Below are 23,210 nucleotides of genomic sequence, written 5' to 3'. Positions count from 1 at the left end.
CCAAGATTCATGTGGTAGAAGAATGTATGAGCAGGATTACTCAGAAATTATCATCTCAAATGATGAAACAAGGAAAGGCTGGAGAGTTTATCTAAGAAAGATATAATCTGTAACTGCAGTGGTGATTCCACATCTCAGATGGATGTCCTAATTTCATTAACTTCCCTTCTTACAGTGTCAATTGTAAAAACTTTTTATTATGAAAAATTTCAAACCCCATAAGGAAGAACTGTATGATGAATCTCCAGGTACTCATCACTAGCTTCAACAGTTCTCAATATTTTGCCATTATTGCTCACTCTATCTGCCCATCATTTTCCGATCCCAAACTAAGTTTTCACCCATAAATACTTCATTATAGATCTCCAACTTTTAATACTTAAAAAAATAAAACAACTATAATGCCATCCCCACACCTAAGAAGTTAGGTTAGCATTATTTAATATCCACTTAGATTCAAATTTCTCTAATTCTTTCAGTTGTTATGGTTGTTTGAATCAAGACCCACCAAGCATTATATTTGCTTGGTATGTGTCTTAATTTCTTTCATTGTGTAGAATTCCCTCCTCCCTTTTTCCATTTCATTGATTTGTTGGAAAAAGGATAATTTTACCCTGACACCATGAAAGCAATTTAGGATTTTACTGCCATGAGGGGTTTTTCTTTTGCCCTTAGACTTTATCCCATTAGTAATTCATAGTAGCAGTACTATTTTAAGAGTTACCAACTTAGCATATAATACATTCAGAATACAGCTATGTAGAAATTATCTGAATAGTTGTTAAAGAAAAAGCAGTGGCAGATTATTATAGCAAGCAAAACTTCTCATTAACTTTCCAGAATCTCTAAGCAATTTAATGACAATTTGTTTCTTTAATATGACATATTTAAAACTATTCTTTTTCTTATATTTCCCTGATTCATCACTGCAATATATTGAATAGGAAGTTTTAAAAATTAACTTTAAAATTAAGGAAGGAAAATGTGTTTTAAAAGTAGGTAGGATGGGGCGCCTGGGTGGCGCAGTCGGTTAAGCGTCCGACTTCAGCCAGGTCACGATCTCGCGGTCCGTGAGTTTGAGCCCCATGTCAGGCTCTGGGCTGATGGCCCGGAGCCTGGAGCCTGTTTCCGATTCTGGGTCTCCCTCTCTCTCTGCCCCTCCCCCGTTCATGCTCTGTCTCTGTCCCAAAAATAAATAAACGTTGAAAAAAAAAAAAAAAAGTAGGTAGGGACCACTGTAGAAAAGTTATTGCAATGTGAGGAAAAATAAACTAATGAAGCAATCAAACTGATGTATTATTTCTATTCAGAGTCATTAAGTTTTCTGTGATATGAAGGTCATATGTTCAGATAACAAGGAGAAAGCACAAATGGATCCTTCAATATTTTTTAACTTAAGCTTTGGTCAGATCACAGCTCTAATAATAATAGTTGAATAATTGATCCAGAAAAGCTGGCTTATTGGTATATGAGAACATATAACCACAGACCACTACACACATTATTATCTCCAAACGTAGAAAACACTCAACAGGAATACTAACCTGAGAAGATTCTTCTCCTTAATTAGGAGAAACTTGCCAGGTGATATCTAATGACAGAAAGCTGTATAGCATCATAGCAAGATCCCAGAGTCAGACAGATCTAGGAGAGATGCTCAGCTCTACTATTTATTAGTTGCTGACCCTAGTGAACTCGCTGGGCCTCTATGAATATCTATTTGCTCATTTCTAAAACACCTTACAGATTTACTTCTAATATTAAAAGTGTTAAAATTGTGTATGATGCATAGCAAGCGTTTTTTAAAAAGCTTTAAAAGATACTATCTATACTTCTAAAACTAAGAGTAGGTATACTACAACACTCCAACTCAGAAAATAAGAGTAGCAAAATTTTAAAGACAAAACCAACTTAAAACATCATAAACAAGATTAATCACGTAATAGGCTGCAAAAAATGCACAATTGTTTGAGATAAAATATAACACATATACATTGCCTGCTTTGTGGAAGTTTCCTAGGGCTAAAGCTGGATCCGTTTCTCCGTAAAGAAATTTACCCTGACTTTAAATAATATTAAAGCACTCCTCTACAGGTAACTCAGGACGAATTTCATAATAGAAAAATATTTACAGACACAATATGGACATTTATGTTCCATCCCTTATCAGAAACCCAAATCATTCTGAAATGAGGGATATCCTTCCACTTCCGTTCTTGTACTTTGAAACTGCAGATTAGGGATAATGGGCTTGAGGAACTTGAACTCACTGGTCCCCGAGCCTCCCCGCAGACACACCTCATACTGGTAGCTCTGGGACAGCGTCCCCGCGCCGCTGACGTCCACCAGGTGGCCCGGAAAGCGGCCCTCGGGCGCCGAGCAGCGACCCGCAGACGCCGCCCGGCTCCGCCTGCACAGCCGCACCGCCACGAACACGAGCACCGAGAACAGGAAGAGCGACGACACGGACGCCAAGGCGACGACCAAGTAGACGGTGAGCGGGTCGGCCCGCGCCTCGGCCGCCGCCACCTCCGGGAGCGGCAGGTAGGGCTGCGAGAAGCCGTCCACCAGCAGCACGTGCAGCGTGACGCTGGCCGAGCGCGGCGGCTCGCCATTGTCCTTGACCAGCACCACCAGCCTGTGCTTGACGGCGTCGCGCTCGCTCAGCAGCCGGGCCGTGCGCACCTCGCCGTTGTGCGCCCACACGCCGAACAGCCCGGGCTCCGTGGCCTTGAGCAGCTGGTACGACAGCCAGGCGTTCTGGCCCGAGTCGCCGTCCACCGCCACCACCTTGGTCACCAGGTAGCCCGCCTCGGCCGCCCTGGGCACCAGCTCGGTGCAGGGCGCAGAGCCGTTCTGCGGCGGGTACAGCACGAAGGGCGCGTTGTCGTTGTCGTCCAGCACCAGCACGCGCACCCGCGCCTGGCTGCTGAGCGCGGGCGAGCCGCGGTCGGCCGCGCGCACGCCGAACTCGAACGCCCGCAGCGCCTCGTAATCCAGGGACCTGAGCGCGAACAGCTGCCCGTTGTCCGCGTTGATGGACACCAGGGAGGCCAGGGGCAGCTGCGGGTCCGCGGGCGGCAGCAGCGAGTAGGTGACCTGCGCGTTGGCGCCCGAGTCCCTGTCCGTGGCGCTCACGCTGCCGATGTGCAGGGCGGGGCTGTTGTTCTCGCGGACGCGCAGGGTGTAGGTGGTTTGGCTGAAGGCGGGGGCGTTGTCGTTGACGTCGGAGACCGTCACGGTGATGTTGTGCTGCGTTTTCAGCCTGGGGGTCCCCAAGTCGGTGACGGTGATGGTGATGTTGTACTCGGCCTGGCTCTCTCTGTCCAGGGGTCTCTCTGTTACCAGGGTGTAGAAATTCTGTACTGAAGGCTTCAGGACGAAGGGGAGATGGTCTTGGATGGAGCACACCATCTTTGCATTGTTCCCTGAATCTCTGTCTCTAATCCTAAAAACAGCTACTACTGTCTCAGGTGAGTTTTCTGCAATTGGGCTAGTAAGTGATGACATAAGCAGTTCCGGTGGATTATCATTTATATCTGTTACATGGACCACCACTGTACATTTTCCAGAAAGCCCTCCGCCATCTTTGGCCTGAATAGTTAATGTATAAGTTTGTATTGCCTCGTAGTTCAATTCGGCTTTAAGATAAAGCTTGCCAGATGTTGAATTGATTCGAAATGTTTTGAGAATTACTTCAGTGGCATAAAAAAATGCATAGACTATTTCTCCATTAGTTCCGGTATCTAAATCTCTAGCTGACACAGCGACAACCAGGGAGCCAACAGGGCTGTCTTCAGGCACCTGCACCTTGTAGAGGGACTGTACAAATTCAGGGATGTTATCATTTATGTCCAAAACCAGGATGCGTATGAGGGCAGTCCCGGATCTGGGCGGAGACCCGCCATCCAAGGCTGTGAGGGTTAAATTGAGCTCAGAAACCTTTTCACGATCCAGCACTGCATCCAGGACCAATTCAGGGTAAACATTCCCCTCCCCACTATCACGGACATTAATATGGAAATAGGCATTGGAGCTGATGGTGTAGTTTTTCAGGTTGTTGATTCCAACATCTGAATCCTGTGCACTTTCTAGGAGAAATGTTGCCCCTGGATTGGTACTTTCTAATATTTTCAAGGTAGTCTCTCTATCTAGAAATACTGGAGAATGATCGTTGATGTCTCTGACCCATAGTTCAGCACGGAAAATCTGAAAAGGCTTTTCAAGTAACAACTGGAAAGGTAGCACACACGGCTCTCTGGGCCCACACAGTTCCTCTCGGTCTAATTTCTCATTTAGAAGTAAATCACCAGTAAGCGGCTTGAATAGTAAAAATCGTATGTTCTCATCTGAAATGACTCTAGATCCCCGAGCTGACAGTTCCCCCACCCCCAACCCCAGATCATTTGCTAGGTTGGCCAGAAAGGTCTCTCTCTCCGTTTCCTCCGCTACAAAATACCGAAGCGGTTCTGTGCCAGCCCAAGACATTCCCAGAAATACACAAAGAAAAAACACTTGCCTTTTCTGCACTTCAGGCATCACTCTGGCCTCCATTCTTCGTTTAAACAATCTTTCAAAACCACGTTCGCTCGGCCTCAAGCAGTTCTCAGAAATGGCAGAAACCGAATCCTTAGAAATGAGTTGGTATGTTTGTGGGGAGGGGTCCTACTTTTCCCCAACTCCAACACCACGGTTTCCTTTCTTCTACTTTTCTTGTCTGGCCAGCTTTCCTCTGAAAACTGGAGTCTGTAACATCCTTTGTGCGAATATTTCCCCCTCTTTTTAAGCCTGCAGCGCCACCTTGCGTTTTGTGGATGTTATTCCCACTTTCAAGAATAGAACAAAAAGATGGCGGATTAAAGGAACTGCAACAGGAGTAGCTTCCCCCCCCCCCCCCCAAGTGTCTTTGCGGTTTTATTACCATTTACCTTAAATGGTCACAGTAATGTTAGTAAGGGCCTATATTGTTTACCCCTCTGATAGTCTGAATTAGTAGAAAAGTAAATTTGTTGTTTTCCTTAATCTGGGAACAGGAAATTAAACTCTGGCTTCCCACCAGAAGTAAATCTTAAACCTTTCTCCAATTTTTTAATGGATTGGGGGTTTGGTGGCTTTGCTGGTGGTAAATCAATGACTATCTTTTCCATTTCACTTTTGGTTATCTGTCCAGGTTTTGTTTAGTTTTAAAGTAATTTGTATTTAATTTTAAAAACTAGTCATTTTATCTGGATTTGCAAAATTCATTGTATTTTTTATCTTTGGTTATAGCCTTGTTCTTATTAGTAATGTTTAATTTTTTATCTCCTTTTTATTCTTGGGGAGACTTGTAAGGTCTCTATTTTGCTGATCTTTTAAAATGCGGTTCTTTTTTCAAAATATGTGACCCTTGGTTCAAAATCAAATAGTACTAAGTGGTTTAGAATAAAATCTTTGTCCTCCTTTGTTTCCTTACTTTCCTAGATCCCTTCCCAATAGGCAGTCATTTTAAACTCCTTTAGTTTTCTCTTCTGCCTTATTCTGTATTCTGCTGTATTTTTATTAATTTTAGGCATTATCAATTGACTCATTATATTGGATTAGGTTTAGCTCTTGTACACTCAAGGCCCTTTCATGCCTTCCTTTAGTTGTAGTACTATTTCAAACATGGTTGTATACTAATTATATTTTCTTTTTCACTGTTTTCTTGAAGTTAATAATTGCCTTGCTTTTTCATTTACTTGATTTTCTTTATTATTTATCACATGTTCTTCCCATACTTCCAATTGCCTCTCAGTAGAATTTTCCACATGGTCATTCCCATATCTCCCGAGATACCAATTTTCTTTAAATTGAGTGTTTGTTTTCTACATCTGCTGCATTGCTATCTTCCTGGAACTTTCCTTTGCTGTCATTCTTGGAGTTCTCTTTGTCTTTTATTCTCGTTGGATTTCCTATTTTAGGATTTTATTTCTTCCTCTTTTTTTGATTTACTCCATGGCTTTAATAGATTCATCCTATAATAGTTTCATCTGAAAAGATGTCAGGAGACTTGATGATGATATCCTCCAAAATGCCTGTCTCTTGAGTTACACAGCTCCAAATTGGACTAGTTTGCACTTGAGACACAGTTGTCATCCTGGGATTATTTTTGGACATCATTTGAAGATTCATTTCATTTCTTTTTTTCAATATTCTCTTCTCTTTTTATTCTGACTTCCTCTCTTGGATTACTCTATCATTTTAATAGATATATTCCAGTAGTCTCCAGAGAAGAATGTATGAGAGTTACATTTTGTTGTGACCTTGAGGGTATTAAAATATCTTTAGTCTGCCCTCAAACTTGATTGGAAATTTGATGATAGAGTTTGAGGTTGGAAATATTTTTCTTCAGAATTTTAAAATATTTTGTCAGTGAGCTCCCTAAAATCAATGTGCTTGCTAAGAAGTCTAAAGGAAACCTTATTTTATAGTTTCTATATAACCTGTATTTTTACTTCTTGGAGTATTTCATCATTGTGCTATTTTCAAATTAAACACTGATGTGTCTTGGTTTGGGTTTAAGTTCATGCATTGACAATTGGTAAGCACTTTCTACTAGGAAACTAATTTTCTACAGCTTTTAGAAATTTTCTGGAATTAGTTCATGGGTAATGTTATTTTTTTTTCTCTCTCTCTCCTCTCTCTGTCTCTCTCAATTACTACAAATAAGATGTTGGACCTCTGGTATGATCTCTAATTTCCTTATTTTTTCTCACCTTTTTGCCATTTTAAAATACTTTTGCAATATTTCCTGGAATACTTTCTCAACCTTACCTTCAAGCTCTTCTATTGAGATTTTCATTTATTATGTTCATATTTTACAAGAGCTCTGTTTTTTAAGGAATTTTTCTTTTTTTTAATTTTTTTAACATTTATTTATTTTTGAGACAGAGAGAGACAGAGCATGAACAGGGCCGGGGCAAAGAGAGAGGGAGACACAGAATGGGAAGCAGGCTCCAGGCTCTGAGCCATCAGCCCAGAGCCAGAGGCGGGGCTCGAGCTCACGGACCGGACCGCGAGATCGTGACCTGAGCTTAAGTCGGAGGCTTAACCGACTGAGCCACCCAGGCGCCCCTTAAGGAATTTTTCAAGAGAGTCCTCTTTTTGTGCTTATTTCATAGATGCAACAACTTATCTGATGATATTAATTTTAGGGTTTTTTTTTCAAGTTTTCATCTCTGAAAACTTTATTTTGTCCAATTTACCTTTTTTCCCTCTTTGCCTGGTTTTTGTTTCAGTTTTTCTTTTTAGAAGCTTTCTTCAGGGGTTTCATTCAGGTGTCTGTTCTTAACTTAGTTTGGTAGCCTAAGGAGTTCAGTGCTAGCTCTAAGCATGTTGGCAGGGCTTGTCCATTTTGATGTGTGCTCTAAGGTGAACTGGAAGCACTTGTGGTTGGGGAAACCCTAGTGTCAGTCGGAATAGGTCTTTGCCACTTGGACTGGTTAGATTCTTCAACTCTATAAAATCTCCTACTCAAAAGGAAAAGGTATAAGTTGAAAAGGTAAAGGACTGATGGAGGAAGACGAGTGGATATCTGCATCACTCAGGATATGATAGGTAATGCTTCAATATCAAACAACCCCTCCAAATCTCAGAGGCTTAACACAATGAAGGTTGATTCATTTCTCACACTATATATCCTATACAGTTCAGCATGGAGTCCTCATGGTGCTCAGCCAGGGATCCAGGCTTCTGGAGACTCCATCTCTAACTATGCTTTCAGGATCACTGTATTGGAGAAAGTAAATGTGTTAAACCATGTGCAGTCTCTGAAAGCCTTAGCCCAGAAGTAACATATATCATTTATTCTCACATTTTATTGGCCACATGTAATTTAAAGAAGAAATACAATTAAAATTCTGCCATGTGTCTGAGAATGGAAACATCTGTAATTGGTCCCAATGACTCTCATTGCATTTTAACAATCCGTCAGCATACAATGTTTAGATGGTCATTTATTTCTACTACCCATATGACCCCTGCTCTCAACTTTGCCAGTGGAACCTCTAATATAATGACTCTCCTTTTTTGTGGTGATGAGAAATCAAAACTCTAGAATTAATGCTAGGATCAGAGAAAGAGGTTGCTCATTGACTACTTGGGGAAAAGTTATCTGCTGTAAATTTAACCACTTTTCAGGCAATTTTAATGTGACCCTCCATATTTGGCATGCTATCATCATTTCCATAGTATCTAGGGCTGATGGCTCTGATGCTTCTGAAAATCCTGCAGCCTCAACAGGATTGGTTCTCAGCTTTTCACACTTCAGGATTTGGTAGTTGGTTTGTCATTCCACTAAGTCATTCATTTACTTTCCAACTACTAAGATTTTTCCCTGTTGTCCTCTACCTTCTTCTTTCCATTATTATAAGTTTATATTTTTGAAAATATCTCTTTACTTTCATGTTAGTGCATATTTAGAGGAAGCCAAATTAAAGGTATATGTCCAACCCACCAATTTAACTCAAAATACCCTTGAATTTTTCAAAGAAATAGACTTATGTTTTATTGGTGAAATCTTCTGTGGTTATTATTCTACTTAATTAATTTACTTTTATTCCTATAATCAATTCATTTTTAAAAATTATTTTTCTTAAATCTTGAGCTGTTCCTTCTTTGATTATCTTAAATATCGTTTTGTTAAAGAAGCTTACTATAACAGCAAGAATTATGTTTTAGGTAATTTCTATATATAAATATGTTCTCTATAATTTCAACCTGATATTATAGAAGAAACCATAACAACAATGGCTTCTCCAAAATATAATTTTATTTTCTCTTATAAAAGGATAGTGGCTTGAAATGCATTCAGTGCTATCTGGGATAGTCACTTTCCATCTTGTTGTTTTATCACCTTCAAATCATGGCCTTCACTTTACAGTTCAAGACCGCTGTCTAATATCCACCCTTTATAGCTCCATTAAGACCAATAAGTAGGAGAAAGGGAAGGCTTTGTCTTCATTTTTAAAGACTACTTCCATGAAATATTCCATGGCACTTGTAGTCATGTCTCAGTGGCCATAACTTTGGTACAAGACCACTTCCAATCACAGCAGAAGTTGGGAAATATAATTTATAGCCCACATATCCACATGAGCAACTAAAAAATGAGAGGTCTATTAGTAAAAAAAAAAAAAAAAGGGGATAACATATATTTGGGTGAAATGAGTAGTCTATGTCATACCCACTCAAACCACACCAATAGTTCCCATTGTTCACTAGAAGCAGATAGGGTCAACTAACTTGCCTGTTTGGGTTGGTTATTAGAGGAGCATATGATTGCATTTCTACATATTGGTGGTGTGATTTGTAGCCAAAAGAATTTTTGTTCCACTGAAAACTTAGCCCCAAAGCAATAAATGAATTCATTTGCTGAGACAAGATTCTCTTTGAACTAATGATGCTTCCTCAGTGGGCTCTTGGCAACTGTCATCCATTCCTACTTCTTTTTATGATTTTTAAAAAATTCTGGGTCCAGATATCTTAAAATTTAATTTGAAGGACTCTGAATTATTATTCTGGATGAAAATTAGGTTTTACCAATGAGATGGCTTCAGATGATGAGCCTGAGAAGACAGGCAAAGGTCATCTACCCACTGTCATTGCTATTAATCAGCAAGGTCAGAGAGATGTGAGTGCTTGCAGCCAAGTCAGCATTTCTGTGTCAAGCCATCAGTTTCAGAAGTAATTGGAGGCCATTGTGGCAGCTAGACACTAGGTTCCCCTGAATTTTCACCAGTTTTAGAGGTGATGACGGGAGAGGACATTGTAGGAGCAACAGTTTTGATAGTAGCAGTAGCAGTGGCTTCCTGATTTCTATACTACAAAAATGGTAGTATGGCTTCAAAACCAGGAGTTAATTGCAGGCTCTCTCATTTCTGCTTGTCCAGTTCTTCTGATTCTGTAAGCATCTAATACCTTCTAGCAAATATCTGTTATTGGTTAGATATACATAAAGTGGTTTCTATTTTTTTATTGTGCTGAATTCTGAATAATTCACTCAAAGTCACCCAAGGTCAAAGTCAAAATTGCATACCTTCACTCAAATTATAAGGAATAGGAGATTGTCAGAGTTTGTAAAGGAAAAGAAGTAAGGTATAAAATCATCAAGCAATTAAAGTGTTCCCTTATGCTAACACATCTTGGTTCAAAAATAGGGCAGAATAAAAAATTACAGGTGCATTCCTGAGAAACTAAGGATAAAAATGTTTAATAATCTAATTATATATATATAATTAGTTGCATATATATATATGCATATATATGTGTATATATATATATATATATATATATATATATACAGTCTGAAACTGAATCTTAGACTCTTTCTCCCCTTATGAGTAATACAATAAATAAAATTAAATTTCATTATTTGTGAATAAATATGGAAAGTGCTCAACATATCATACACTTTACAAGATGATAGTTGGCTCACATATTCTAAATGATAAATCATTCTTTTTTAAGTTTTATTATTTATTTATTTTGAGAGAGAGAGTGTGTGTGCATGCACATATTAGTGGGGGGAGGGGCAAAGAGAGGGAGAGAGAATCCCTAGCAGGCTCTACACTGTCAGCATACAGACTGATGCAGGGCTTGAACCCATGGGCTGTAAGATCATTATCTGAGCCAAAATCAAGAGTCGAACACCCAACCACTGAGCCCAGGCACTTGTAAATGATAAACTGTTCGGTGAACGAAACAAATGTCAAATAGTGTAAACAGTACATGAGCATTTTATAAAAATAGGTAATTTTTTGTTGTAGTTTATAAGTTTATAAAGCCAGATGATAAAATAACACACTAATTCATTAATTCAATAATTTATTCAACTCTCATTCGTCTATATTTACTTCAGTATGTATTTTCCTAAATGTAATAGAAAAAGAGCTCTCTCCATGAGATTAAAGTTTAGTGAGGAAAGGAGATCATTTGCCTGGGCAGGGTACCCAAAGAATGAAACACCGGATTCAAAGAAAAAATAGCCTCATATATCATTGGAATGATGGCAAAATTGAATCTGCAAATTGAAACATTAGGCAAAACTCCCCATTTCTGAAATGGATGGTATAGATAATTCAGATGACTTTCCCATGGAAAACAATAAAGAATAATGGACAAGACTTTTAAAAAAAAAAACTACTTTAAAAATATTGAAGAGCTAGGGGTGCTTGGGTGGCTCAGTGGGTTGAGCGGTTGAGCAATTCCCTCTTGATTTCAGCTCAAGTTATCATCCTGGAATCAAATCCTGCCTCCAGCTCCACACTAAGTATGGAGCCTGCTTAAGATTCATTCTCTCTCTCTCTCTCTCTCTCTCTCTCTCTCTCTCTCTCTCCCTCTGCCCCTCTCCCCACTCGCTCTCTCTCTCTCTCTTAAAAAAATTGAAGAGCTAAAAACATAGTAGAAAACACAATGGAAAAAAAGCCCAATTTTTGATGGAAGCTTGTAATGGAGGAGTAAACCGTGTGTCAGAACAACAAAACTCATTATTCCCTCAGGGCAATTAAAAATATTTGCCCTTGGACTTTGATTTGAAGCTATTCATGAGATTAAATATAAATCAAGACTCAGGGTCAACCAAATTTGCAGCATATTCTACAAAGATCCTCCCATTTTAAGAGATCCCCACAGGGCTATATCCACTATATATACATATGTTTATACAATGTAAACATAAACAAATCTAAAGATGCTCCCTCACCCCAAGTTCAGGGAACTATATGGAAGCGCTCCTGATGTTAAGTAGAGCAGAAAAAAAAGAAAAGATGCCTGGGAAATTATAGCTACTGACTGGTCTTCATGTGTGTTTAATTTTCAATATGCATATGTTGAGTTGTGAGATACATCAAGCCATAAAATTGGTTTGCAGTGGTTCCCTACTGAGAGTGATTTAAGAATCCTAGCTGAACCCAATGAAAATACATTTTGAAGGATGAAACATGCAACCTAGGCTTTGAGGACATCCTACAAGTAAATTTTTCAAGGGCAATCAACCATATGAGTCACACAAAGAAACAAAGATAAAACCAATAAGAAAAATCAGTAACAATACAGCAGAAATAGGCGCATACAAACTTCAGCTATCAGAAGTATCAGACAGGTTTAAAAACTAACTATGCTTACCATATGTAAATAAATAAATGACTGCTTGAACATATTTGCATGAAACAGAGTGAAAGGCTACACTGACTTTGAAAACATAAAAAGTCTAAAAAATCATGGGGATTATCCTTTAAAAATACATTGTAAATACTATAAACATTGAAAAGGTACTATATATAACAAAAAGTATAAAGTAAGGTGAGGGGGCATGTATTACAGGATGCCTCATTTTTTAGCAGGCAGTTAAGTGATGCTAATATCTTACTATGCATTATATTCTTGTGTTTTAACCTTATAGAGATTATTTATCTAAGCTTAAGCAAAATCTATAGTTGCATATAATTTTTGCTTTATTACATTCAGGTGAAACATGATAGTTTTAATTATGAATCTATGATGAGCACTGGGTCTTGTATGTAAGTAATGAATCACTAAATTCTACTGAAACTAATATTACACTCTATGTTAACTAATTAGAATTTAAAAATCTGAAAGAGAAAAAAATTTTGTTTTCTATTCATACTGAATATGTTTGAATCATGTAACTTTCTATTATTTTAAAAGAATGAGAATCATTATTTACATACCCAAATCATTTATTTTGAAAAAGTAATCGTAAGTTTACCAACATTTTTTCTATTTAACAGGGATTGAATTCTTTAAAATTGTATCAGATGGTATAGTCCAAAGAGATCAATTTTGAAAGACAATACTCAACTTAGACGACACCCAGATAAAATATTAGTTCCTTTGAGGCAAGACAAAACACTTACTACAGAAATCTAACAATTTCTAACGTGACAAGTTTTTTTTGTATAAATGAAAAGTATAATTCATTTGTAAAAATGAAAAGTATTTTTAAAATTGGAAGTCATGATTTACAATACTCTATGCTAATGATAATCAGAAAACACAATTCTCTTAGCCATAACAAGATATTAGTGAACAAGCTCAAACATCAGGAACCTGAAACCATTTCTGACCTCCAAAAATCTTACCCCCACAAAACAGATACACCATTTCTCCCCTATTGTATGAACATGCAAAATGTGAGCTGGCTAAAAACACCACCACCACCACCAACAAAAACCCAGAGATTCAGAACGTAAAATACCTCAATAGGCTGAAATACCTATAAATATGACAATAATTATTGTGTGAATATGTAGTTCTTTATGTGAATGAACAGGTTGCGAACTAATACATTAGTTAGTATTATCATATATCTCCCCTTAAGGTGAGATGCCTAAGTGAACCCAAAATTATTTGTAAAATTAGAGTTTTCTTCGGCGTCCCTACCAGCTGCTTCACCCACGAAGTTGGGGAAAATGGGCTTCAGAAACTTGAACTCACTGGTCCCCGAGCCTCCCGTCAGACACACCTCGTACTGGTAGCTCTGGGACAGCGTCCCCGCGCCGCTGACGTCCACCAGGTGGCCCGGAAAGTGGCCCTCGGGCCCCGAGCAGCGGCCCGCAGACGCCGCCCGGCTCCGCCTGCACAGCCGCACCGCCACGAACACCAGCACCGAGAACAGGAAGAGCGACGACACGGACGCCAAGGCGACGACCAAGTAGACGGTGAGCGGGTCGGCCCGCGCCTCGGCCGCCGCCACCTCCGGGAGCGGCAGGTAGGGCTGCGAGAAGCCGTCCACCAGCAGCACGTGCAGCGTGACGCTGGCCGAGCGCGGCGGCTCGCCATTGTCCCTGACCAGCACCACCAGCCTGTGCTTGACGGCGTCGCGCTCGCTCAGCAGCCGGGCCGTGCGCACCTCGCCGTTGTGCGCCCACACGCCGAACAGCCCGGGCTCCGTGGCCTTGAGCAGCTGGTACGACAGCCAGGCGTTCTGGCCCGAGTCGCCGTCCACCGCCACCACCTTGGTCACCAGGTAGCCCGCCTCGGCCGCCCTGGGCACCAGCTCGGTGCAGGGCGCAGAGCCGTTCTGCGGCGGGTACAGCACGAAGGGCGCGTTGTCGTTGTCGTCCAGCACCAGCACGCGCACCCGCGCCTGGCTGCTGAGCGCGGGCGAGCCGCGGTCGGCCGCGCGCACGCCGAACTCGAACGCCCGCAGCGCCTCGTAATCCAGGGACCTGAGCGCGAACAGCTGCCCGTTGTCCGCGTTGATGGACACCAGGGAGGCCAGGGGCAGCTGCGGGTCCGCGGGCGGCAGCAGCGAGTAGGTGACCTGCGCGTTGGCGCCCGAGTCCCTGTCCGTGGCGCTCACGCTGCCGATGTGCAGGGCGGGGCTGTTGTTCTCGCGGACGCGCAGGGTGTAGGTGGTTTGGCTGAAGGCGGGGGCGTTGTCGTTGACGTCGGAGACCGTCACGGTGATGTTGTGCTGCGTTTTCAGCCTGGGGGTCCCCAAGTCGGTGACGGTGATGGTGATGTTGTACTCGGCCTGGCTCTCTCTATCCAGCGCTCTTTCAGTCACCAAAGTGTAGAAATTTTCTACAGTAAGTTTCAGGACGAAGGGGAGATGGTCTTGGATGGTACACATCATTTTGCCATTTTCCCCGGAGTCTGGATCTGAAATTCCGAAAATCGCGACGACGGTGTCAGGCGTGTTTTCTGGGATATCACTGATGAGTACTGACATTGTCAGTTCGGGGGCGTTGTCGTTTACATCCATCACTTCTATGGCTATAGTGCATTTTCCCGAAAGACCCCCACCATCTGAGGCCTCAATTTCCAAACGATAAGATCGAATTTCCTCAAAATCCAACGTTTTTTTTAATCGAATTTCCCCCGTGACTGCGTTTATTTCAAAGGCCTGAATCACTTGATTTGAGGATTGGAAAAATGAGTAGGATAACTCTCCATAGGTCCCAGCATCTAAATCTGTAGCAAACACGGTGATGACGAGGGAACCTACAGGGCTGTTTTCTGGGACCTGGACCTCATAGAGCAGCTGAGCAAATTCGGGGGCATTATCATTTATGTCTAGGACTACAATGAGAACCTGAGCAGTCCCAGTTCTTGGCGGTGACCCACCATCCAGCGCCGTGAGCGTTAACCTGAGCTCTGATTGCTCCTCACGGTCCAGCGCTTTGTCCAGCACCAGCTCAGGGTATCTCCTGCCATCACTGTGATTTAGAGTGAAAAGGTGGAAACGGGAGTTGGTGCTAATAGTGTAGTTCTGAACTGTGTTACTGCCCACGTCTAAATCTTGAGCTATTTTCAAAGGAAATGCAGTCCCTGGATGGCTGCTTTCCGAGATTTTCAGGAGGATTTCATTTTCCAGGAATTCTGGGGCATGGTCATTTACATCCAGTAGCTGTAGTTCACCTTGAATAAAGTGCACTGGGCTTTTTAGTAACACCTGGAAATGCAGTATACATGGATCTGTGTCACTGCACAACTCTTCCCGGTCCAATTTTTCTTTTAGGATCAAATTCCCACTCTTCTGCTCGAGCTGCAAATACTGTTGATTCCCTTTGGAAAGAATCCGGGCGTCCCGTGCCTCCAGCTCCCCTAAGCCAAGCCCCAGATCTTTTGCAAGGTTGGCCACATAAGAGCCGCTTTCCCTCTCTTCTAGAACCGAATATTTAATGGTCATACCGTCCACCTCCCACAGAATTAATAGTATTAATACAATAATAATGGCGGTCACTTGCCTTTTCTGTGGCGCTTTGGGTAGCTGTGTTTCCATCGTTCCTTAGGGTCCAAAAGATGCAGTTATTTAATCACAAAATAATTGCTGTGCAGCCAACTCCGCTATCTCGGTTCAATAATCTTGAGTTAGTTCTTAACACTGATTGATATGGCGATAGCTGCCTCTCAGAAACCTACTATCCTCCTAATGGTGTAAAACACTTCCTTTTTGAGCAGCTAGAAACTGCTCAGCTATTATGGTGCCTGCAGAGATAGTTTTTTACTTTCTTAGCCTGCAGCGCCACCAAGCGTCTTGCCTTACAACTTCAGGGTTTTTTGTTTGTTTTTTTCCTTTTCAAAGCATCATGCAACAGTTAAAACAAATAGAAAGCCTTTTGGGTTATAAACTCTCTTCCACCCAATTGCAGGTAACAGGTAACTAACAATATTTGTGAGAGCAAAAGTAATACCTATATATCTATGTCTATATTCATCTTTGTTAAAGGTACAAGGTACAAGTTCAGTAACACAAAACTCTGCTCAAGACAAAATCACTTACCCATTTAACGAGTATTTCTCCATGCAGGCATTTTTCCAGCTTCTGGAGATTAAGTGGTAAAATAAACACAAAAGTTCTTCCTCATGGGTGCTTACATTCAATTACAAAAATACTAATTTGTTGTATTGTTGGAAGAAGTTACAAATTTTAAAATTTACTTTCCACTCCCAAAGTGAAATGTGCCTGTAACCCCTGAAAAAAATTAAAATGCGATTTCGTGTCAATCTCCTGGACTACATAGCCTTTGGCAATTTTTTTTCCTTCATAAAATCACTCCATGCAATGCCCAGTAAGACTAAGAGGAAATGGCTGTTTGATTTGTTAGAAATCAATATAAGTTCAGGATTCAGGCAGTGTCTTTTCTACAAAGATGAAGAAGGAAAAAAAACGTCAATGGAGTTAAAGATACACTTTCTGGGGAAGTGTTTTAACCTGTCAACATTGGACAGGGGTCCATCTCAGTGTATATCCCCTGGGATTATGGAAATGAGTATACCGAAAAATACCACGGCACCAACGAAAGCCAAGTGGTTGCAGTGACCTAGCAGGAAAAGTAGTTTCCCCCAAAGAAGAATGCTATTCTGAGGAGCAGGGGATAAATATCTAAGAATGCAAAACAGTAAGTGTTCCCTACACTCATTGAACCACCTAGTAATAATCCATGATAGTTCACTTATTTGGACACAAATCACAGCCAAATATAATTTAGTTAAGGCTAGTTCCATTTTAATTAAGTATAAAAATAAAATATTCACTCAGCTGTCACTTTAGTATAAATTGCCTGACTTTGATGGGAAGGTGAAATGAGAAATTTTTCTTAAAATACTACAAATAAAACCAGCACAAGACAAATACGGGCTAAACTGTGCAAGTAAATGATTTTATGGTTAATAAAGATAAATGACAGGGTGGCTGGCTGGCTCAGCTGGTTGAGCAACTGACTTGATCTCAGCTCAGGTTTTAATCACAGGGTTGTGAGTTCAGAACCTGCACTGGGCTCCACACTGAGCGTGGAGCCTACTTAAAAAAGAAAGATAAATGATACTTACACAGCACTAGAACAGAAAATCTGACATTACCTAATAACCTGATACTAATAGCTTACTTAGGTCTTGGCAGGTATCACATATAAAAAAGCTTTAGAAGCTAGGAGGAAGGTATTTTTCAATATAATTTGGATTTTACTAAATAATACATTTGAACTTTCAGCTTGTTAGACAAAGACAAGGAGATGAAATATACTCTCAACATTTTATATTCTGTAATGGAGTTTAGGGTGCATGGAGGGTGTTTTCTGTTTAGAAAGAAAATAAAACAATGATGTGTAGTTTCACTTACTGACAAAGGTACTTCATTAGCATTTTTCTGTATTCCTTGAAAATTAATTTTTAAAATTCACTATTGGAATGTTAATAACTTTCAACAAATATTTATTATGCACTTATAATTGGGTTGGTATTATTAAAAAAAGACTATCATGGGCTTACATGAAGCTCACAAATTGGAGTTTAATGTACTGATACTTTTGTAAAGTTTATATGCATAGAAAAATGTATTGACTATTATGGTATGTTGAATTACCCATAGATATGAATGGCTATCCTCGCATTTAGCCATCTTTAGTATTTATCTTTAGTTATTCACACTGTGGCAGTCACCCCAAAATGAAACTTAAACAAGCAGATTAAATATCAACCAGTCACATTTTATTCTTCTTCTTTTTTTTTAAAGTAGGCTCTATAACCAACATGGGACTTGAACTCACCACCCAGGTCAAGAGTCGAATGCTCTACCAACTGAGTCAGCCAAATGCCCCAAACACTCACATTTTAAAAATTTCCTTACATAGCTATAGTGATGACCATTGTCACTAATAGTTATACAATCCTACTTAAGGACTTTGCATTACAATTTTTGTAAAATGAATAGATGATTGAGTTTCAAAAATTTTAAAGTATTCAAATAAAAATTTACTTTTTATTCAGACTGTCAAATATAGTTGAAAGTAACAAAAATCTACTAACCATAGCATAGGGAAAATACTGTGTATACTCAGTATCTGATTTTTTCTCAATCTAAGGACGTGTCGTAAATAATTAAAATCGGACCATCAATAACATGTAACTTTGAGTTAAAAGAGATTTTCAAAAGAGCTGAATAGAATACTTAACTGAATAAGAAACTATCCCGAACCGTGGGGCTTTCCTCCATTTCCTTTCCAATGCCCTGGGGAGGGAAGTTCGGGATAATCGGCTTCAAGAACTTGAACTCACTAGTCCCCGAGCCTCCCCGAAGACACACCTCGTACTGGTAGCTCTGGGACAGCGTCCCCGCGCCGCTGACGTCCACCAGGTGGCCCGGAAAGCGGCCCTCGGGCCCCGAGCAGCGACCCGCAGACGCCGCCCGGCTCCGCCTGCACAGCCGCACCGCCACGAACACCAGCACCGAGAACAGGAAGAGCGACGACACGGACGCCAAGGCGACGACCAAGTAGACGGTGAGCGGGTCGGCCCGCGCCTCGGCCGCCGCCACCTCCGGGAGCGGCAGGTAGGGCTGCGAGAAGCCGTCCACCAGCAGCACGTGCAGCGTGACGCTGGCCGAGCGCGGCGGCTCGCCATTGTCCTTGACCAGCACCACCAGCCTGTGCTTGACGGCGTCGCGCTCGCTCAGCAGCCGGGCCGTGCGCACCTCGCCGTTGTGCGCCCACACGCCGAACAGCCCGGGCTCCGTGGCCTTGAGCAGCTGGTACGACAGCCAGGCGTTCTGGCCCGAGTCGCCGTCCACCGCCACCACCTTGGTCACCAGGTAGCCCGCCTCGGCCGCCCTGGGCACCAGCTCGGTGCAGGGCGCAGAGCCGTTCTGCGGCGGGTACAGCACGAAGGGCGCGTTGTCGTTGTCGTCCAGCACCAGCACGCGCACCCGCGCCTGGCTGCTGAGCGCGGGCGAGCCGCGGTCGGCCGCGCGCACGCCGAACTCGAACGCCCGCAGCGCCTCGTAATCCAGGGACCTGAGCGCGAACAGCTGCCCGTTGTCCGCGTTGATGGACACCAGGGAGGCCAGGGGCAGCTGCGGGTCCGCGGGCGGCAGCAGCGAGTAGGTGACCTGCGCGTTGGCGCCCGAGTCCCTGTCCGTGGCGCTCACGCTGCCGATGTGCAGGGCGGGGCTGTTGTTCTCGCGGACGCGCAGGGTGTAGGTGGTTTGGCTGAAGGCGGGGGCGTTGTCGTTGACGTCGGAGACCGTCACGGTGATGTTGTGCTGCGTTTTCAGCCTGGGGGTCCCCAAGTCGGTGACGGTGATGGTGATGTTGTACTCGGCCTGGCTCTCTCTATCCAGCGCTCCTTCAGTTACCAATGTGTAGAAATTCTCCACTGATGGTCTTAGAAGAAAGGGGAGATTGTCATCTATAGAGCAAACAATCTGTTGATTTTGTCCAGAATCTGCATCTGATACACTGAAAACTGCCACTATGATGTCTGGCAGGTTTTCGGGAATGGGACTGGTGAGTGAGGACATGGTCAATTCAGGAGTGTTGTCATTTACGTCCAGAACCTTGATGACCAAAGAGCATTTTCCTGATAGTCCCCCGCCATCCGTAGCCTCAATATCCACATGGTAAGATTGAAATTCCTCAAAATCCAAAGTCTTTCTCAGTCGAATTTCGCCTGTCATTGCGTTTATTTCGAAGGGCTGATTAATGTCATCTACCTGAAATAGGGCGTAAGCTACTTCCCCAAAAGATCCAGCATCTAAATCCCTCGCTGAGACGGTGATAATCAGAGAGCCCAGGGAATTGTTTTCAGGGATTTGCGCCTCATATTGCTCCTGAGCAAACTCGGGGGCGTTGTCATTGATGTCCAAGACCAGTATCTGAATCTCCGTGGTTCCAGAACGCGGCGGAGACCCACCATCCAGTGCTGTGAGGGTAAGCCTAAGCTCGGGCTGCTCCTCCCGGTCCAAGGCTTTGTCTAGCACCAGCTCCGGGAACTTCCTGCCGTCGCTGCGATTGCGAGTGAGAACGTGGAAATGAGGATTGGAGCTGATTATGTAGCTCTGAAGACCGTTGCTACCAGCGTCTAAATCCTGTGCCATTTTCAAAGGGAATAGCTTTCCTGGTGTAGTAATTTCTGATATTTTTAGTAGCATTTCTCTGGTTGGGAACTCTGGGGCGTGGTCATTTATATCTCTGACTCGTAAAGCAGCCTGAAAAAACTGCAAGGGATTTTCCAGTAATACTTGGAAAGGTAGCACACAGGGCTCAGTGGAACCGCACAGCTCTTCCCGGTCCAGTTTCTCATTTAGCAGCAAATCATAAGTCTGTGGGTCAAGCTGCAAATGCTGTCTGTTCCCCTTGAAAACGACCTGAGCACCCCGCTCAGCCAGCTCTCCTCTCTTGAGTCCCAGATCCTTTGTCAAATTGGCCACAAACGTGCCACTTTCTGTCTCCTCCAGTACAGAATATTGAATCGATTCTGAACCCACTTCCCACAAAATCATCCATATAATGAGGATAGTCACTTGCCTTTTCTTGCGATGTACTTTTGTTTGCGCCATTTCTATTAGGTCTGATTCCGGAGGAAAAAATCCTTTTCCAGTCCCAATCACCACGTCCATCATCTACCCTCCGTAATCTCTTTGCTGTTGAATTTCGAATTTGTCTTATAACTTCTCTGGTGACGACTGCCTTCCTGAATACTTCTAACTTTGCTCTAGCTGTAAATGTGTCCTGTATTTGAGGGGAGAGGGGGTCTCTGAATAAAATGGAGTCCACCGAATCTGCAGAGCTTTATTCACTCTCTTAGCCTGCACTGCCACCACGCGTTCAAATTGATAACTTCAATATGATAACATACAGGCAATAATATTCCCCAAATCTGAGCGTTATAAAGACTTTGAGATGGAGTCCGTGTTTCTCAAACCATAGTGTGTGAACCATATGCATAAATAATTACTTGGGAGTCTTGGGTTGTTTTTTTTTTCAAAGTCAACTCCTGGTCTTCCCTCTAGATCTTCAATCAAATTCTCTGGGGGTGCTAACTGAAATCTGAACTTCAATCTTTGTCTTTAAGTGATTCTCATGCATACTAACGTTTAGAAATCACTACCCCAAATAATGTAAATTTACTATAATCATCTTGTATTCTTTGGCAATGAAATTTATCTCTGACGAATAGTGTGATTTGTGAATTCAAAATGTACATTATTTGTCCCAACAAACAAATCAATAAACTACAAAATGTAAATGTTGGTTAGCAACACCAATTATAAGATAAAAAACTATTTCTCTAAGTTATATGGCTCATAAAATGACATAAACAACAGACCTACTTTATTTTGTGCTTATACCTGCAAAATAAAGGAAAGAATTAGGCTATTAGAAGGAAAACTGAGGCCAAGAAATACTTAAGATAGAAGTACCTAATCAATTCAATTATTTAAAAGAGGAACTAGCAACAATCAATAGTCTGTCATGAGTACACATCTTGGGATTTTACTTCATTTTGTACAGGTAGAATTAGTCATGATTTTTATTAGGATTGTTTATATTATTGTAATTTTTAAATCAAATTTAACTCCTATAGTAATTAATCGAGGCCCAAATATATTATCCTGTTGTAAGGACATAATGCAATGCAGAAAATAAACATTCACCTCTACCAACCCTCCCACAACAAAGATGACATGAGTTTCTATAAATCAACATCAAATAAGGTAATGTGAAAGGTGAATTACACTTGAGTGGATTCCACAGAATTCACTGATGGTTCATCATGGCTTTATCCATTTCTATCTCCTCAGTTTCTGTTCAGATTAATAGGAAAACATGTCTTTAAACATCCTGAAAATACATGAACTGGGTCAGTGCACATATAACAACACAAAATGCGCCAAGCATAATTTCATTTCAGATTGATTTCATACATATTGAGAGATTAAATCAACTGAGTTCAACCAAACTTCACTTCAGGTAAGAGCCAAAATGATGAAAGATTAAAACTGAGGATCTTTTTCAAAATGTTTCAACTCTAGGTAAAATAAGTAAAGCTAAATAAAATCTAAACTCTGACCATATGAAATAATTTTGTACTTAAAAAGCACTCTAGGGGCGCCTGGGTGGCGCAGTCGGTTAAGCGTCCGACTTCAGGCAGGTCACGATCTCGCGGTCCATGAGTTCGAGCCCCGCGTCGGGCTCTGGGCTGATGGCTCGGAGCCTGGAGCCTGCTTCCGATTCTGTGTCTCCCTCTCTCTCTGCCCCTCCTCCATTCATGCTCTGTCTCTCTCTGTCCCAAAAATAAATAAAAAACGTTGAAAAAAAAAAAGCACTCTATCTATCCAGAAGGATAAAAAAATAAGATCATGGTGACCAGTCTCTATGGTTCACTTGATAAATGTTACTGAGAATAGATTTCCTTGAGGGTATGAATGACAAAGTAAACTGATGAAATAAAACCAACAACCATAAACACATTAGATGGGTGTAGTTTCTTCTTTGAAACAGAGCTATTTCTAGCCCAACCCTAAAGATTCCCTTCCTTCAGTGGATATTCTGATTCCAGCTTAATGGCATCCCTGACATCTGTGCAATCCTTTATTTACTCTCTTGACCTGCAGCGCCACCACACATCTTCACAGATAGCTTACTGAATAATTATTCATTTTAAAGCAAATTTTACTAGCAGTACAGCATTTGTAGAACTCAGTTTAGATCACTGAAATATCTTGGAGAACATTGCTTTTTATTATAGAAAGAAGAACAGAATATCTTAATGTATCCTTCAAGGGTGTCAGTTGGTATGTGAAGAAACTGCCTTTTTATGGAAATGGATTACTTTAGATTCTTTCAGGAGAATGCGTCTCTGCTTTACTCTCTTTTGTTTTGCTTTGCTAGAGTAGAATTGAATTGACATTTATCAACTTGTCTCACAAGTAATAACTCATTAGCATT

At 41.6% G+C, this 23,210-nt stretch overlaps 2 protein-coding genes across 2 annotated transcripts; both read right to left on the bottom strand.

Moving 5' to 3' along the window:
- Nucleotides 1-1,198: 1,198 nt before the first annotated feature.
- On the bottom strand, nucleotides 1,199-6,910 carry LOC109502212 (protocadherin beta-7-like). The gene has a single exon (XM_023256012.2). The coding sequence runs from the start codon at nucleotides 4,552-4,554 to the stop codon at nucleotides 2,167-2,169; it is 2,388 nt and encodes a 795-aa protein (XP_023111780.2). The 5' UTR covers nucleotides 4,555-6,910; the 3' UTR covers nucleotides 1,199-2,166.
- A 4,885-nt stretch (nucleotides 6,911-11,795) lies between these two features.
- Nucleotides 11,796-22,388, bottom strand: LOC101094981 (protocadherin beta-17). The gene is made up of 2 exons (XM_045060315.1): nucleotides 20,456-22,388; nucleotides 11,796-15,391 (listed from the first exon to the last, which is right to left on the bottom strand). Exons 1-2 carry the CDS (start codon nucleotides 20,879-20,881, stop codon nucleotides 13,367-13,369), a joined length of 2,451 nt encoding a protein of 816 aa, XP_044916250.1. The 5' UTR covers nucleotides 20,882-22,388; the 3' UTR covers nucleotides 11,796-13,366.
- Nucleotides 22,389-23,210: the final 822 nt, after the last annotated feature.

This window comes from Felis catus, chromosome A1, assembly GCF_018350175.1.
Source record: "Felis catus isolate Fca126 chromosome A1, F.catus_Fca126_mat1.0, whole genome shotgun sequence".
Lineage (NCBI taxonomy): Eukaryota > Metazoa > Chordata > Mammalia > Carnivora > Felidae > Felis > Felis catus.
This window is presented reverse-complemented; position numbering and strand designations above follow the sequence as displayed.

What these genes read in the sequence shown, in the direction of transcription:
- LOC109502212 (XM_023256012.2), bottom strand. Translation starts at nt 4,554, where the DNA reads ATGGAGGCCAGAGTGATGCCTGAAGTGCAGAAAAGGCAAGTGTTTTTT.
- LOC101094981 (XM_045060315.1), bottom strand. Translation starts at nt 20,881, where the DNA reads ATGATGGACGTGGTGATTGGGACTGGAAAAGGATTTTTTCCTCCGGAA. An exon ending in TTTTTCAGGCTGCTTTACGA is followed by an intron (nt 15,392 to 20,455) that starts GTCAGAGATATA and finishes GGTGAACTACAG; the next exon opens with CTACTGGATGTAAATGACCA.